Consider the following 17,719-nt stretch of genomic DNA (forward strand, 5'->3'; position numbering starts at 1 on the left):
CTGTCTTTATCTGTCTGGTCTTTCATACTGAACAACAGTTCGTTCAAATGCAGACAGGGATGCTCAGTTTGATGATCCTCTCCTTTGCTAGATGAGCTGGAGAGCTTCTAGCACAGTGGTCACCAACCAGTAGATCAGGATCTACTGGTAGATCTCAGGGTGCTTACCGTTAGATCCCCAAATCATTTTTAGATCATGAGTGTAACGTAGTGTCAGTGTCGCATTCAACCAGTCAGTCTGTGCCTGTTTATTGCAAATGGACAATTTAAATATACATGATCAAATACAGTTTATTGCTCATTGATTGCTTATCATTGAAATGATAAACGCCATTTCATTTATGGTCATCATGTCTACCCCACTTAAGTATGGAATACGAGTTTATGATTTTTTGTAATTAGGTTTAGGAGTTTATGATTTTTCTGTAATTAGGTTTCGGTGTGTGTACACACAAAGTCTAATGATCAGGTTTACTGTTACAGCGGGGGGTGGGGGGTGGACAGGTAGATCTTGTGCTGTTGAAAAATGTAAAAGTCATGATCATTACAATTGGATTGTCTACACCTGTCGAATTCAATTGGCCAGTCCTGAGCAGTGTTGGGGGATAACTCATTACAAAAGTAACATATTACATGTAATATATTACTTTTAGCAGTAACTCAGTAATATAACTTATTACTTATAGGATTTCAGTAATATTATACCAGTTACTTTGTCAAGTAACTCAAGTTACAAATTGAGTTACATTTGATTAAATGAAAGACCATATTTCAAAAAGATACAATCATTTCCTAATCAAACTGTGTGTTGTTATGCAAATAACCACTATAGATGACAATAAGAAAGGAAAATAATAACATTTAGAATTTTGGATTGTTTACACTGATTTCAAGGTGGTTGAAATCATTTTTCGGGATGGTTCCGGGGCGGCGATGTCATTCTGCTGCTGCTGTTATTTTGGTGAAAGTAATGCAAAAGTAGTGTAATAAGTAATGAGTTACTCTACACAGAAAGTAATATTGTAAAGTAACGTATTACTTTCAAATGAAAGTAACTAGTAATATGTAATATACTTCATTTTGAAAGTAACTTGCCCAACACTGGTCCTGAGCCACCAGTTTGCATGGCCTAAAATGCAGAAGTGATTCTAGACCGGAGCGACCTGTTTTCATAGTGCTATGTGCAAAACCGAAAAATCTGAATTGACTCATTTACTCAGTGTACATTGAAAAGTACACAAGTAGAATATCTACTATTAAAATTACGCAAGAGTAAAAGTATAGCGTCATAAAAAATACTTAAACAGTACAAATCCTCAAAAAAACTATTCAAGTACTTGTACTGGTACTTTACACCTCTGGCCATTCTGCCCCGACCTGAGGCCGCTTCCAGGCCGAGCCGTACTCTTCCGCCCGGCCTGGTGGAGAGTACCTGGGAGGGAGGAGGGGGGGGGGGGGGGCAGTGGTCAGGAAGTGGGATTCTGAGGAATGCAGCTCCTGGCAGCCGGCCTGCACGGCACTGTGTGTTGGCTTTGGCTGCAGATCAAAGATGCACCACTCCATTTCTCTCTTCTTCACTCTCTCTCTCTCTCTCCCCCCTTTTCTTTCTCTCTCTGTCTCTCTCTCTGTCTGTCACTGTCCATCTGTCTCTCCATCTTAGCTGCAGGTTGTGCTGATGAAGAGACAGGTCGCCAAATGCAGTTAACACTCTTAAAACACACAAACTCTCCAAGGCAAGTCCACGATCAATTTAATATCTTAAAGAAAACTAAATATCTAGTGCTTTAAAGAGACTTCTCTTCCTGCAGCAAGTCAAGTCTCAAGTCTTCTCTTCCTGCATCAAGTCAAGTCTCAGGTCTTCTCTTCCTGCATCAAGTCAAGTCTCACGTCTTCTCTTCATGCATTAAGTCAAGTCTCAAGTCTTCTCTTCATGCATCAAGTCAAGTCTCAAGTCTTCTCTTCATGCATCAAGTCAAGTCTCACGTCTTCTCTTCATGCATCAAGTCAAGTCTCAAGTCTTCTCTTCCTGCAGCAAGTCAAGTCTCACGTCTTCTCTTCCTGCATCAAGTCAAGTCTCAAGTCTTCTCTTCATGCATCAAGTCAAGTCTCAAGTCTTCTCTTCCTGCATCAAGTCAAGTCTCAAGTCTTCTCTTCATGCAGCAAGTCAAGTCTCAAGTCTTCTCTTCCTGCAGCAAGTCAAGTCTCAAGTCTTCTCTTCCTGCATCAAGTCAAGTCTCACGTCTTCTCTTCATGCATTAAGTCAAGTCTCAAGTCTTCTCTTCATGCAGCAAGTCAAGTCTCACGTCTTCTCTTCATGCATCAAGTCAAGTCTCAAGTCTTCTCTTCCTGCAGCAAGTCAAGTCTCAAGTCTTCTCTTCATGCAGCAAGTCAAGTCTCACGTCTTCTCTTCATGCATCAAGTCAAGTCTCAAGTCTTCTCTTCCTGCAGCAAGTCAAGTCTCACGTCTTCTCTTCATGCATCAAGTCAAGTCTCAAGTCTTCTCTTCATGCAGCAAGTCAAGTCTCAAGTCTTCTCTTCCTGCAGCAAGTCAAGTCTCAAGTCTTCTCTTCCTGCAGCAAGTCAAGTCTCAAGTCTTCTCTTCATGCAGCAAGTCAAGTCTCAAGTCTTCTCTTCCTGCATCAAGTCAAGTCTCAAGTCTTCTCTTCATGCATCAAGTCAAGTCTCAAGTCTTCTCTTCATGCAGCAAGTCAAGTCTCAAGTCTTCTCTTCCTGCAGCAAGTCAAGTCTCAAGTCTTCTCTTCATGCAACAAGTCAAGTCTCTGTGACTTGTCCAAGTCATGTGACTCAGTCCCCCTCTCTGCTTTGAGCAGACTAACTGCCGACCTGTCTGTGTCGCTGACTCGGGCGGTCCTCCCGGTGGTAAATTCCTTTCTAATGCCGATGTTTATTTTATCGCCGGCTGGTTTTTAGGAGACAAAACTTCCCACATTCCTTAGAGACTCAGGCTAAAGACACAATTGACTGTGTCACAGTAACTCAGGGTGTTTTGGAGTAGAGACTAGGACTAAAGACAGACATTTGACTGTGTCACAGTAACTCAGGGTGTTTTGGAGTAGAGACTAGGACTAAAGAGAGATAGTTGACTGTGTCACAGTAACTCAAGGGTGTTTTGGAGTAGAGACTAGGACTAAAGACAGATAGTTGACTGTGTCACAGTAACTCAGAGTGTTTTGGAGTAGAGACTAGGACTAAAGACACAGTTGACTGTGTCACAGTAACTCAAGGGTGTTTTGGAGTAGAGACTAGGACTAAAGACAGATAGTTGACTGTGTCACAGTAACTCAGAGTGTTTTGGAGTAGAGACTAGGACTAAAGACAGATAGTTGACTGTGTCACAGTAACTCAAGGGTGTTTTGGAGTAGAGACTAGGACTAAAGACACAGTTGACTGTGTCACAGTAACTCAGAGTGTTTTGGAGTAGAGACTAGGACTAAAGACACAGTTGACTGTGTCACAGTAACTCAGAGTGTTTTGGAGTAGAGACTAGGACTAAAGACACAGTTGACTGTGTCACAGTAACTCAGAGTGTTTTGGAGAAGAGACTAGGACTAAAGACAGACAGTTGACTGTGTCACAGTAACTCAGAGTGTTTTGGAGTAGAGACTAGGACTAAAGACACAGTTGACTGTGTCACAGTAACTCAGAGTGTTTTGGAGTAGAGACTAGGGCTAAAGACACAGTTGACTGTGTCACAGTAACCCAGAGTGTTTTGGAGTAGAGACTAGGACTAAAGACAGATAGTTGACTGTGTCACAGTAACCCAGAGTGTTTTGGAGTAGAGACTAGGACTAAAGACAGATAGTTGACTGTGTCACAGTAACTCAGAGTGTTTTGGAGTAGAGACTAGGACTAAAGACAGACAGTTGACTGTGTCACAGTAACTCAAGAGAGTTTTGGAGTAGAGACTAGGGCTAAAGACAGACAGCTGACTGTGTCACAGTAACTCAGAGTGTTTTGGAGTAGAGACTAGGACTAAAGACAGACAGTTGACTGTGTCACAGTAACTCAGAGTGTTTTGGAGTAGAGACTAGGGTTAAAGACAGACAGTTGACTGTGTCACAGTAACTCAGAGTGTTTTGGAGTAGAGACTAGAGCTAAAGACAGACAGTTGACTGTGTCACAATAACTCAGAGTGTTTTGGAGTAGAGACTAGGACTAAACACAGACAGTTGACTGTGTCACAGTAACTCAAGATAGTTTTGGAGTAGAGACTAGGACTAAAGACAGACAGTTGACTGTGTCACAGTAACTCAAGAGAGTTTGGGAGTAGAGACTAGGACTAAAGACAGATAGTTGACTGTGTCACAGTAACTCAAGAGAGTTTTGGAGTAGAGACTAGGACTAAAGACAGACAGTTGACTGTGTCACAGTAACTCAGAGTGTTTTGGAGTAGAGACTAGGGCTAAAGACACAGTTGACTGTGTCACAGTAACTCAGAGTGTTTTGGAGTAGAGACTAGGACTAAAGACAGACAGTTGACTGTGTCACAGTAACTCAAGAGTGTTTTGGAGTAGAGACTAGGACTAAAGACAGACAGTTGACTGTGTCACAGTAACTCAGAGTGTTTTGGAGTAGAGACTCAGGCTAAAGACAGACAGTTGACTGTGTCACAGTAACTCAGAGTGTTTTGGAGTAGAGACTAGGACTAAAGACAGACAGTTGACTGTGTCACAGTAACTCAAGAGTGTTTTGGAGTAGAGACTAGGACTAAAGACAGACAGTTGACTGTGTCACAGTAACTCAGAGTGTTTTGGAGTAGAGACTAGGACTAAAGACAGACAGTTGACTGTGTCACAGTAACTCAGAGTGTTTTGGAGTAGAGACTCAGGCTAAAGACAGACAGTTGACTGTGTCACAGTAACTCAGAGTGTTTTGGAGTAGAGACTAGAGCTAAAGACAGACAGTTGACTGTGTCACAGTGAGCTACATCAGGAAACAAATCCACCTTATCACACTATTCACCTTGTCTGAGAATGTTACTGAATGGGGCTCTACAGCCACACCACAACAAGCTGACCAGCTGCTCTCTACTGCTTCATACATTTACACTTTAGTCACTAACGCACAGCTCTGCAGTGAACCTCTATGATGGACAGAATGAGAGAAGAGAGAGAGAGAGAGGGCAGATTGTTTCCTTCCTCTCTTCTATCCTTTCTGAAATATTTAGTTTTTATGTAACCCGGCCGACTCCCATCGCCAGGGAGACTAAGTCCTATTCAACCTCTCTCTCTCTCTCTTTCTCTCTTTCTGTCTCTCTCTCTCTTTCTGTCTCTCTTTCTCTGTCTCTCTCTCTCTGTCTCTCTCTCCCTCTCGGCCATTCGGCTCTGTGGTTTTCATTCTGCTCCAGTGACTGTAATCTGTCTGTTTTTAAATAGTTAACATTTCTAGCAGTTTAGTCAGTTAGGCTACATGAAGGGTTCAAAGGAGAGAGAGGGAGAGAGAGAGACAGAGAGAGAAAGCATTTACATATTTACATCGATTTGACTTCATTTGTATTTAGATGCTTTGGTAATGAGAGAGAGAAAGAGAGATAGAGCTGGGTCTGCTCCTGTTTAGAGTTGGATGGCGTGAAGAAATGGATTCGCATTATACTATTAAATGTTCTTTCATTCAATAAAGAAAGCTACAGAAACTAGAGTGAGGGACACATTTTGAGTTGACAAAGTTCAAATTGTACTGGCTGTTACCAGCTTGGCATGAGGTGATTTTAGATCCTGCGTCAGACTGAAACAGCATCGTCCATGAAGGTAGAAAAGAAACTGGAGAAGGCGTGGAAGAGATGGCGAACCCATTCATTCCAATGAAAGTTGCTCAGCCAGCGCGTGTGCCCAAAAAGTTTCAACTCCTACTTCCTGGTGGGCCCATAGAGTAGTTTCTCTTGGCCCCGCCTCTCCCACATGAACAGAGTCTAGTGGCCAGAGCCATACAGAGGGGGAGCTCCAGGAAACAGCTCCTGGTGGCTTCTGAAGGAAACTGGACTCATAATGTAAAGAAGAGTTAAGACATTTTGTCCCTGAGCTTTTACAGCTGCTTCTTTCACTTTTTGGGAAAGTGTTGACCTGTGCAGTAAGAATGGCCAGTGCTTGAATGTGACAATTGTTTCAATTGTTGGGTCTAAACATAAAGAGACTGGTCTTCTAGCTGCTCTATTTGTAAAGTGCCTTGAGAGACCTCTCATTATGATTTGGTGCTATAGTATAGACGGTTTTAACTTGACAACATAAACATCCTAAATTGCCCCTAGCTTACTTGCTGTTGCAGTGTTTGCTAAGACAATAGCTGAGAGGAAATAGGCTTGACTGATTGGCCACAAAAGCCCAAATTGCTTCACAGCCCAGAGCTGTTCCTGGGTGCTTGGCATTGTCTTGTTCTAGACCAGTGTTTCTCAAACTTTTTCAGACCATGGACCATTTAAGCAATAAAAAAAAACTCGGGGACCACCTAACTCCTAAAACATCCCCAAAAACAATAGGGCTACTACTTCAACTGTAAATTACAAATTACAGGCTAATTAAATGACAAATAGCATTAAGGCTGTACAATTAATAACATTTCTGGCTTCCCACAATTATGAAAACAAGATAACCGATATAAATAATAAATACAAATTTATTTTAGTCCATTTACTTTTTTTTTTTTTTTTTTACATTTATTTCTCCTTTTCAGTTCAAATATATTCAAAGTTCAAAGAAAGTTTTTTCAAGTTCAATAAATGCACAATGTTGCCAAAGTCAAATAGGCTATCTGTTGCCATCTTAAAGTTGCATTCAGTGATGTTTTTGTGTTAAAATAAGTGTTAAATGGCTCTATATTCTGACAGCAATCACTGAAATAGAGTGTTTGGTCAGTAACTTGCAACTCCCAACCCCCCCCCTGTAGCCTACTCTGTCTCTCTCCTGTAGCCCTGCAAGCAGAGTGGACCTATCTCCGCAACCGTAACGAAGTAGAGACTCGGGTGGTGGCGTTGGATTCGGGGTGAAAAAATACATATAGTCCTTAAAGGATGGGTTTTCCGTGGGGAATATGAATATATATTAAATCTCACGCCCCTAGGGTTTTCGAATCCGTTGAAATTTTTGAAATTGGTGGTTTACTCACAGAGATATCAACCGAAATCCACTCTGTGTGTGGGGGGGGGGTGGTGGGGGGGAGGTGCGGGTGCGGGGACTCGAAATACTACATTTCCCACAATGCACTGGGCTCGCGTGGCCTTCGTTTTCATGCCCACCCCTCAGGCATTTGGCTGATATCAAACTCCAGTAGGTGGCGGTAATGCACATATATGTTTGCCAACCGCCATAAAACTCAAAGAAGAAGAAGAAGAAGGCTTCGACAATAAAAGATACAAAGAAGAAGAAATAAATCGAAAATAAAATTGCCTCCAAATTGCACCAAATGTAAACGGTAGTATATATGTCGGGAGATGTCTTCATAAAAAAAAATTCATGCATTTTAAGGCATTTTCGTAGGAGTTACGCGCATCTGATGTTGTAACTATTTTCTGTAAAAATGTGTAAAAACGGGTACATTGCTCAGCGTTGATTTCGTTACTTCAACCCACCTACTACTAGATGTAAAATTTGACGATCTTTCCATTGCCGCCAGTCCCGTGTCTATTAGTGCTTCCGTTCCCGAGATATGGTCTCTTTGCAAGGAACTATGGGAAGCTAACCTAGCTACAGTAGGCTAGTGGTGGAAAAAGATGGCTGCCTTTTTGTTTTTGTCAAGGCCTCTGAAGGGGCGTGGAGGACCTCTAGAGGCGGGACCATGGCCAACAACAGTTGTAGTTCATAGGTGCACGACTTCCGCAAGGCGGGGGGTGTCGCTCTGACGCGTTTTGCGTCAGAGCGACATGGAAATAATGTGATAGATGCTTGATAGGCATGGCAGTGAATATCCAATTTCAAAAATTTAAACGGATTCGAAAACCTTAGGGGCGTGAGATTTAATATATATTCATATTCCCCACGGAAAACCCATCCTTTAACACATTGACTGCCAGCCCTTTTTTCAATGCTGTAGGTAGGTTCTGCCAGTTTTTTTTTTGAGGATTCTGGCTCATTTTACAAGAGCCGAGGATTCTTTTCTGTTAAGACTTCGTGAACACCAATCATCTAAAAAGAACTAATAGAATGTGTGCTTTCTCTGTCTAAAATAGTTAGTTTGTAGAGTTAGTAGTTATGTAAGCATTAGCAGTTGAATACAGCATGGTTTCAGCGTCAGAAAAATTATTCAGAGATAAACGGCTTTTTGTGAAATTCGATAGAACAGTCACTTTAACCATTCATTTTTGGCATCAGTAAGACCTAAACAATAGTTTTGAACAGTAATTTCCTCCATAACAGCAGGAAACTCCCCTCTGCTTCCAACTCCTCCCTCCGTGGGTAAACATCCTAAATTGCCCCTAGCTTACTTGCTGTTGCAGTGTTTGCTAAGACAATAGCTGACAGGAAATAGGCTTGACTGATTGGCCACAAAAGCCCAAATTGCTTCACAGCCCAGAGCTGTTCCTGGGTGCTTGGCATTGTCTTGTTCTAGACCAGTGTTTCTCAAACTTTTTCAGACCATGGACCACTTAACCAATAAAAAAAAACTTGAAACATGTTAGTTCGACTGAAATCGAAGTTATAAAAGTCTGACTAACACACCCAGATAATGCGATTGGAAGTCGATTTACTCCTGAGGCCAGTCGGACTGGACCTGGATGAGGTGATCAGCGCATGCGCTCTTTGATCCGGAAGTCGAACAGCGTGTAAAACTCGCCAGGGAGCGATTAGCTAAAGCTAAATGTCAAGTTCGTTGATGTAGAGCTAAATCTGTGTGTAGAAAATGTATTTTTTTTATGGAATAACTTTGTTTCAACTGTATTGAGCTCACAAGGGGCAGCTTTGTGTTATGGCTCTCTCTCTCTCCACATAAACACAACCTCGCTCGACCACATAAACACAGAACACAGCAAAACACAATGTCCTATCAGTAAAATACACACAGGGCGAAACGTCTCTCAACACCAACACACTGCCACACTATTATATGGGCCAGAAGTGATCGCTTTGAGGTGAAACGTTTGTATAATTATATAATCTTTTTTTAATGAAATAGCTACATTATTAAGAGACCAGTTGTTAGAATTGGCTTAGCCTGCGTTGAAAGAGTGCATATCGCCACCTATCGTAGCGGAGGCAACGTGATTCCATCAAAAAAATCTATTTCCCACCCGTGCTTGTATACTGGGACAAGGACAGTAGTCAGAGTAAATAGCCTAATCAAGCTATAACCATAGCTCGACTTAACTGTGCATGTAAACGTACTGACTGTCTGCTTCCACTGCAAGTTTACTCGCCTCCGCCCACAACTAGTCATCATAGCGACCGCATATCTCTGTGCATGTCTGTGTGTGTGTGTTAGGGCTGTGAATCTTCACTGGCCTCACGATTCGATTCGATTACGATTAATCTGTCAACGATTCGATTCAATTTGATTCCACGATGCATCACGATGCATCTCGATACAGCTCCAACAGTATTGCAGCTCCAAGTATCAAATCCTCAATTTTCTGTACTATTACTGCATATGGCTACTTTTTCATCAATTAATACAAGCAGTCAGATAAATATCAAGGCCCTTTTTTACTTAGAAAGTGCTTTAAAATCTGAATGTCAACAGAAATTTAAACATAAACGATTCAACGATTCATCCGTCTTCGATTCGATTCGATTCACACGTCCACATCGCGATGCATCGATTATACGATTAATTTTGACACCTCTACTATAACCATAGCTCGACTTAACTGTGTATGTAAACGTACTGACTGTAACATTAAACACTGCACTGCAGTACCGTTAACATCCTGATGATCCTCAGAATTCACTTTAATTTGATTTCCAGCATCGCATAACCTTATACACACCCATCTAAATTCCAGATGTAAACTTGCACATTCAGCTGCTGTAACATTCTATGCAAACTAACTAGCTAACACCGTAACATTAGCAGTTGCATGGGGAACAGGTGAAATGTGTTGGGTGTCAATGTTTGTTGTGGTTGGACCACAGAGCGTACAGACACCATTATAAGGCTGCCTTCCAGACAACTCGGACCTTGGGATTTTCTGACCTCCTAGTAGAAAATGTACTCTGGAACACCACTCAAAGTCGGAGTTCTGACTTGTAAACGCTGGGGGGGAAATCTACCCCGACCTCACGGAGAGAACCAGTTGTCTGACGTCACACAACAGTGTTGTGCAGCTGGAACGCTTTGAGGGTCGGAGGTGGAACTTTTCAACTGGCAAATTCCCACCTCTGAGTTGTCTGGAATGCAGCATTACAATGTGTGTGCGCATGCGTGTGTCTGTGTGTGTGTGTGTGTGTGTGTGTGTGTGTGTGTGTCTGTGTGTGTGTGTGTGTGTGTGTGTGTGTGTGTGTATGTGTGTGTGTGTGTGTGTGTGTGTGTGTGTGTGTGTGTGTGTGTGTGTGTGATGGCCTCATGTTAGCCTAGCTAAACCCACTCTGGCAGATAGAGGCTGCGTGTGGAGTAGCTAGCTGTAGCTAGCTAGCTAGCTCGCTCCGGCTGTGTTAATAATTGAGCCTCTGCTGCTGAATTTTTCACTTCCTCATGTCTTATTCACACGTCAGGCAGAACGGCTTAAAGTACATCTGTGACACGCAGCCAGTACACTGTGCTGCCTGCAGGGAGCGCTCTGCTCTGTTTAACACAGCTTCTCTAACTATATTATGCACTGTAGTCTTTACTACCTTTTACAACGTGCTTCAGTAGCCTACTGTAGGCTTCAAGAATGCTCATGCCAATAAAGCCTTTGAATTGAATTGAGAGAGAGAGACAGAGGCAGAGAGAGAGAGAGAGAGAGAGAGAGAGAAAGGGGGATAGAGACTGCGAGAGGGAGAGGGAGGTAGAGAGAAAGAGAGAGAGAGAGAGTGTGTGTGTGTGTGTGTGTGTGTGAGAGAGAGAGAGAGAGAGAGAGAGATCCAGTCTCCACTTACATAAGTGTGTTAAATATTGAACATTATGTTCATTCAGAGCTTCCTCACTCATTCTCAGGCTGAATGAAACGTCTGAGTTTAAAAAGTCTTAAAGCAATGTTCCACTCAGATTAACACAGAATATAATCCTCCCTTCTACCAAGAAACATGCTGCTTACTGTTTTCAGCTTCATGCTGTATGAAGGTTTTGGACAAGTAGCCTATGGAAAAAGGAAAAGACAGAATGGAAAAATATTTGTGTTGCCAGACTATTTATTGCCTCTATTCTGTTTAATAATATCTAAAATTGAGAATTTCTAAGAAATAAAGAAAAAGGTTTATACATGTTTTTCATGGCATTTCACACACACACACACACACACACACACACACACACACACACACACACACACACACACACACACACACACACACACACACACACACACACACACACACACACACACACACACACACACACACACACACACACACACACACTAGAGGGGTGCTCCCACTCCCTCTGGATTTCTGACCATTACCGCCCGCTCCCGTCCGCTATATGTGAAGCGAATGTGGAAATCCTCCAAGTTTGAAGTTCATCGTATTTATTATAAAGACTTTTTAATCGATTCTGATAATACTAGGCATCTCGCGTGCTACGCGCACTCGATGCCTAGGCTCGGCCGCTGCGTGGCCTCGCCCATAGCTCGGCCTCGCCTGCCCTATTGTTGCTGTGTGTGTGTGTTGCTCACTAAGTGTTATTGCATCAGTGATGTCACAATGCCTCCTTGTGTGTGTGTTGCTCATTTTATTGCATAAGTGATGTCACAATGCCTCCGTGTGTGTGTGTGTGTGTGTGCCCCATTATGATGTCACTGATGACATCATTAGTGTGTGTGTGTGTGTGTGTGCGCCCCCCTATGACATCACTGATCAGTCTTGTCACAATGCCCCCTTGTGTGTGTGTGTGTGTGTGTGTGTGTGTGTGTGTGTGTGTGTGTGTGTGTGTGTGTGTGTGTGTGTGTGTGTGTGTGTGTGTGTGTGTGTGTGTGTGTGTGTGTGTGTGTGTGTGACATCACTGATCAGTCTTGTCACATGCATGTGTTCTGAGCTGAGAGGATGTGTCTCGTCCATAGCCTTCTTAAGCAGCTGCTTCCTAAAGATGTGATCCAGGCTACTAAAATGTACTCCGGCTATTTATATATATATAAGTTTGAAATAATGGTGATATTGATTTGAAATCATATCGCCCAGCCCTACACACACGCACGCACACGCACACACACACACACACACACACACACGCACACACACGCACACACACACACGGTTGTAACATCTCTCCATGTCCCTCCTGCAGAGCCTGAAGTCAGATGAGGAGCCTGGCCTTCAGAAGGAGAACAGACAGCCGGTTGACTCCACAGGTGAACTCACTGACTAACCGTGTTAACCTTTATTCACCCAGGAAGCTATATACCACTGTTCATGTTGACAGTACATGTTGATGTAGTTTTAGTCATAGGGACATATCTAACATATCTAACATATCTAACATACAGTATCTAACATATCTAACATATCTAACGCTCAACTGCAAGGCAAAATCTTTCTTTTAATGGCCACTGGGTTGCTGAAACACGTCTTTGATGTACTGACTAAGCAAGATTTGCCCTTTCACTTGCACATGAGCTAGTTAGTTTCAGTGTAGTTGACTTAATATCATAAGATTTTATTCGACTAAATCTATGGTAGATTTAGGCGGCTAAAATCTAACGGGCTAAAGTTAAAGTGATAATCCGGAGGATTTTCATGTAAATAAATCAAGTCAAGAACAAATCCAGCCAAACAGTGTTAAAGCGATCATATGGAAGATTTTCATGTAAATCTTCTCAGTTTAAATCCAGAGCCGTGTATATAGAAGAGTCGCGACATCTCCATTCACTCCAATGGACCAGTTTTTTTACTCTCAAGAGTTCCAGGAAGTAAGGTCCTGGATTAAGCAGCACTGTCGAGTTGCAGCAAAATGGACAGTTTGTGTTGTACTTGAACGTTTTTGTTAAATCAAATTGTACATTATCAGCTTTATTTTAGCATTCAAAAGTAGCGCGAGAGCCCTTCCTGGCTGTTCATTGGCTAATGAGTCACGCATTTTGGTCCTCCGCTGACGCCACTCTGTTTCTGGAGGACACTACTTAAATCTCCCTCACACACACACACACACTACGCCCAGCCGTCATAACGATCTCCAGTGGGATCCATAATAACGCACCGCTGACCAACTTCTTCTTTTGCGTTGTTTGGCGGTTGGCAGCGTTGCATTACTGCCCCCACTGGCCAACTTCAATGTATTAAGGAGAGAGAGAAAAAACCTTGCGGACTATAAAAAACCAATGGCAGGGGGGTACAGTGGTGCAGTGGTAAGCGCTGTCGCCTCACAGCTCGAAGGTCCTGGGTTCGATTCCCACCTGGGACGCTGTGAGCGCTGAAGGAATGCGTGCCCGTCCGCATGTCCTCGAGTGCCTATCGCCCGGGTGGGGTCGTCAAAAGGGCCTTTCTGTGTGGAGTTTGCATGTTCTCCCCGTGCCTCCCGGGGGTTTCCTTCATATAGGAACCCCCTTCACCAAAACATGCAATATCCTGGTTGCTAATGTGGTTCCTCCTCTGGTCGTTAAGGGCGCCTGTTCGGAGGGAGGGGAACTGGTTGGAACCTCCCACGTGCTATGTCCTACCGGTGAAGCTTCCTCTGTCAGGTGAAAAGAAGCGGCTGGCTAACTGCGCATGTCTCGGAGGAAGCATGGAACCAGTTTCGGCTCTCCCCAGATCGGCAGAGGATGGAGTAGCAACCAGGATAAATAAATTAAAATTTGCACTAATGGGGGATAAAAATGGGATAAAAAATCTGGGGGGCGGGGGAATGGCATAGCTACGGGTGTGCCTGGGTGTGCCAGTGCCACCCACACAGGCAGCTGGCACACCCAAAAAAGAAGGGGGCGGAAATAAAGTTTTTTGTTTGTCTGCAAAACACATCAGCTGTCATGCGTAAGTGTCCGCCTGTCCTGCTATGCCTCTGTGCCCCAGAGCATCATGGGAAACTAGCTACGCTGTCTACAGTAAACCAATGCAGCCGCAGCGCCAAATCAAGCAGACATAAAACAGCTTTGAAGCTTTTTCCACAAAGGCAAGAAACGTCGCATTGACGAGGAAGAAGATGACTCGTCGCCCTCCCCCTCAACAAGTGCAGCTTGTAGTGCCTCCCGTTCCCGCACCTGTATTGGTGGTGGACAGTGGAGAGACAGACGATGATGAAGATGATGCAGCCGAAATAATGACGTTAACAGCGGGGGACGCAGCCAAAAACACACCGGTGGTTTGTGCAGCAGGAGAGCCAGAGGACACTAAAGCCTTTGGCATAGTCTTCGCGCCCAGCCAAGCGCATAGGGCGCGCGGCGATTTTGACGTCATCGCACGGGGCGTGTCGGGGGGCGAGGCCTGAGCGTGGCGCGTCCATGGAGATTTTTCTATCAGCGCGTCGGGTTTTGGCACATTGTCAACATGGACGCTTTTGAGGGAAGACTCCAGGGGAAAATGGCAGCGATTGAGTGCCAGACAGTCTGAATGAAATTTTATGTAACGTTCCCAATTCTATGTATTAACTCATTGAGTGCCAGCCACTTTTGGAGAACGGACGCTCCCAGTGCCAGAGTTTCAGAGCTTTTTTCAGTGATTTCTCGAGGCCCACAGAATATTGTGTGATATTACTATGTAAACAATGAACACGCAAAAAGAACGATTAGACTCTTTTCTATCATCAGCAAAAACAGGTTTATTGATATCATTTTCCGTTCTTTAGTTATCAGCCGGAGAAGATAGCTTGATTTAACAAAAAAGAGCAGTTTTTTTCTAGAAGCTGAGATAATGGCCCTTTTGTGAAATTAAACATTTCAAACACATCACTGACTCTGAAGCTAATTTTCTGATGTAGTCACACCTCAAAAATAATTTCCTTCAATAAAACAGTGAGGCCAGGGAATTTTGTTTGGCAGAATAATATTTTTAGCTGCAACCATATATATATGGTTATTTTAGCTGGCCCCTGCGTGCGCTGCTGGTTGCAGCTTCTTGCTGCTGGTGGGCATCGGATATTCTGGCTTGCGTTTGCCAACCCTGTCCTGCTGCCTGGGTCTGTCTGGGTGTTGTGTGGCTGTGTGCTGCTCTCCCCCCCCCCCCCCCCCGCCCCGCCTCGCCTCGCCTCGCCTCAACTGCACACTCCTCCCTGTATGGGAGGTGGCTCTCTGCTGAGTTTGCTCTGACTGCACTGTGAAGGGTGGGCGACATCCAGGTTTTTCCGCGTGTGTTTGTCACCGGCTACTACTGTATGCTTCCAGTTGAGAATAATAACGATGATCATGCGAATGGGCTGTCGCAGCAGTGGAGGAGCTCAATTGTGGGAGCAGATTGGCTGCTGCCTGTTGCAGGCACATCTAACGTTAAAACGCTTCATGCATATCGATGCATACGGATGCGATGCGATTTCCGTTTCCCCAACGACTTATTCTCTGTTTTTCTCTGCCTTTCTGTTAACCTGGAGAGCACTGTCGCCACCTAAGGGTTCTGTAAAATAGGTTATAGACCTCCAATAGCTATAATAGTTGTACAGGAGCTGCGGAAGGCTTTGATCGACGTCCCACCGTCAAAAAACGCATTGGACGTCGAAAGACGTCCGTGGCACTCTACGTCACTATTTAATTGGACGTCGAAAGACGTCCATGGCACTCAATGAGTTAAATTCTAAAAAACGACCCTCAACATTTTGGAAGGCTAAGCCACGCAACTAGTTCGTTATAATCGAACGTCATGCTTCGAAGGCGACTTTACGACGATGAGGACGGTGAGGACTCAATCACAGCAGATCTCTGCTGATAGACTACCACAGGCACCTTGCTTCCTCCTTCAACGCTTCTCCGTGAGATTTTGTTCATTAGCTCATCTTTAAAAGGCACCTTTTAGGTATAGGTATAGCAGATAGGCCTAGTAAGGATTTGGGATGTGAAAGAGCGTGGTGCAGGTACACATTTTCTTTTTATGAATTTACATTTTGGGGTCATGATTGGTATGAAAATACCCCAACAAACAAACAAAAAATTTACAGCAAAAAAGTGGAGTAAAAAGTGTCATTCTAAATGGGCGTTCAACACCTGCAGTGACATCACTTGTTGCTGGATGTTCTGCTGGGGCTGACATCACAGGTGTGCAGTTCCAATTCAGGAACAGTGCCCCCTGCAGGTTACAAACAATAGTCATGCAGCTATATGTGATTTAACCCCCCCCCCCCTTCCCATCCCATTGCTATTGACTCCTCCCACTCCCACATGTTAATGCAATGTGGTCTCCAACCTGCACCATGCATTATCTGTTTACAATGAATAGGCAAGCATACTCCCAAAGCCACTGACCTATTAATATGGTAAATATAGTAAAAATGTGTCATAACGTGTGTGTGTGTGTGTGTGTGTGTGTGTGTGTGTGTGTGTGTGTGTGTGTGTGCGTGTGCGTGTGCGTGTGCGTGTGTCCAGGCGGGCCTCAGAAGGACGAGGTGACGGAGCGGGAGCAGCTGGGACTGCAGAGGCTCCACCCCGAGGTCTGACACCACCTCTGACCTCTGACACCGAGGATCAACACTTTGAGTTCAGAGAGTGCCTAAGGCCATGTTCACATTACAGGCAAATCTGATTTGCTGATAAAGTCATTAATCATCAATCATTATCTTGATTGGTTTCCCAAATCTGATTTGGGAGTGTGTCCGGACTGCCACAAATCTGATTCTCAAGTCGGTTCTGTGTGTCCAGACCTAAACAGCCTATCTACCTGGGTTGCTATGGTAACGACGTAGGCGTCAGTAAATACGTACGTTGGTGACGTGGTTTTCCTGCGCGGAAGCATTTGATGACGAGTTGCGACTCGAGAGTGACGTTCAAATCAGATTTGGTGGATCTGCGCGTCCGCACTGAAGTCACATCAGTCGGAAGCAGATTGGAAACTACCTCCATATGTGGTTTGGGACAAGTGACACAAATCAGACTTGGAGCGTCCAGGCTCATAAAACCAATGTGGATAAAGTCATTAATAGGTCACTAAAGTTCACAAATCAGATTTAGCCTCCTAGTCTGAACATGGCCTGTCACTCGGATCAAGATAAAACAAAAACAAAAAAACAAAAATAAATAAATAAATAAATAAATAAATAAATAAAGATATATATACTGGTATATGTATTTTTTTGTTTTGGTCGGAGTGAAATCTTATATGGTCTCTCCTGATTCTGAAGATATCTAAATTGCTTGGTTTGACCAAGTGAAACTCTTTTTGACAGTAGAAGCATTTTACACAATTCCTATGGAAACATGTATAGGGAATGAAATCCCTTAGGCCCCATGCCCAACCCTGAAGAGGGTGTGACTTTAGCACTCTGTTATGGCTGTCATACATACATATAGACAGTTTTAACCTGTGTGTGACCTGTGACCTCTGCCCTGGTGTCCAGGAGCGGGACGTCCTGTTGAGGAAGCTGGACTGTGAGCTGGACGGGCAGGTCGGCGCCCCCGTGTCGTGCTCCACGCCCATACGCCCTAACAACCCCCAGAGGGCGCTGAGGGTCAGTCTCACACACACACACGCACACACACACACACACACACACGCACACACACACACACA

At 43.9% G+C, this 17,719-nt stretch overlaps 1 protein-coding gene across 1 annotated transcript in view; it reads left to right on the forward strand.

The window, feature by feature from the left end:
* ninl (ninein-like) overlaps positions 1-17,719 on the forward strand; it is a gene marked incomplete at both ends in the record, with an annotated part of 124,172 nt that overhangs the window by 17,557 nt on the left and 88,896 nt on the right. Inside the window, 3 exons of the mRNA XM_083650792.1 lie at positions 12,366-12,429; positions 16,579-16,643; positions 17,547-17,657. Coding sequence (XP_083506918.1) covers positions 12,366-12,429; positions 16,579-16,643; positions 17,547-17,657 — 240 coding nt within the window. The remainder of the gene's footprint in view (positions 1-12,365; positions 12,430-16,578; positions 16,644-17,546; positions 17,658-17,719) is intronic.

This window comes from Poromitra crassiceps (genome assembly GCF_964638095.1).
Source record: "Poromitra crassiceps genome assembly, chromosome: 14".
NCBI lineage: Eukaryota > Metazoa > Chordata > Actinopteri > Beryciformes > Melamphaidae > Poromitra > Poromitra crassiceps.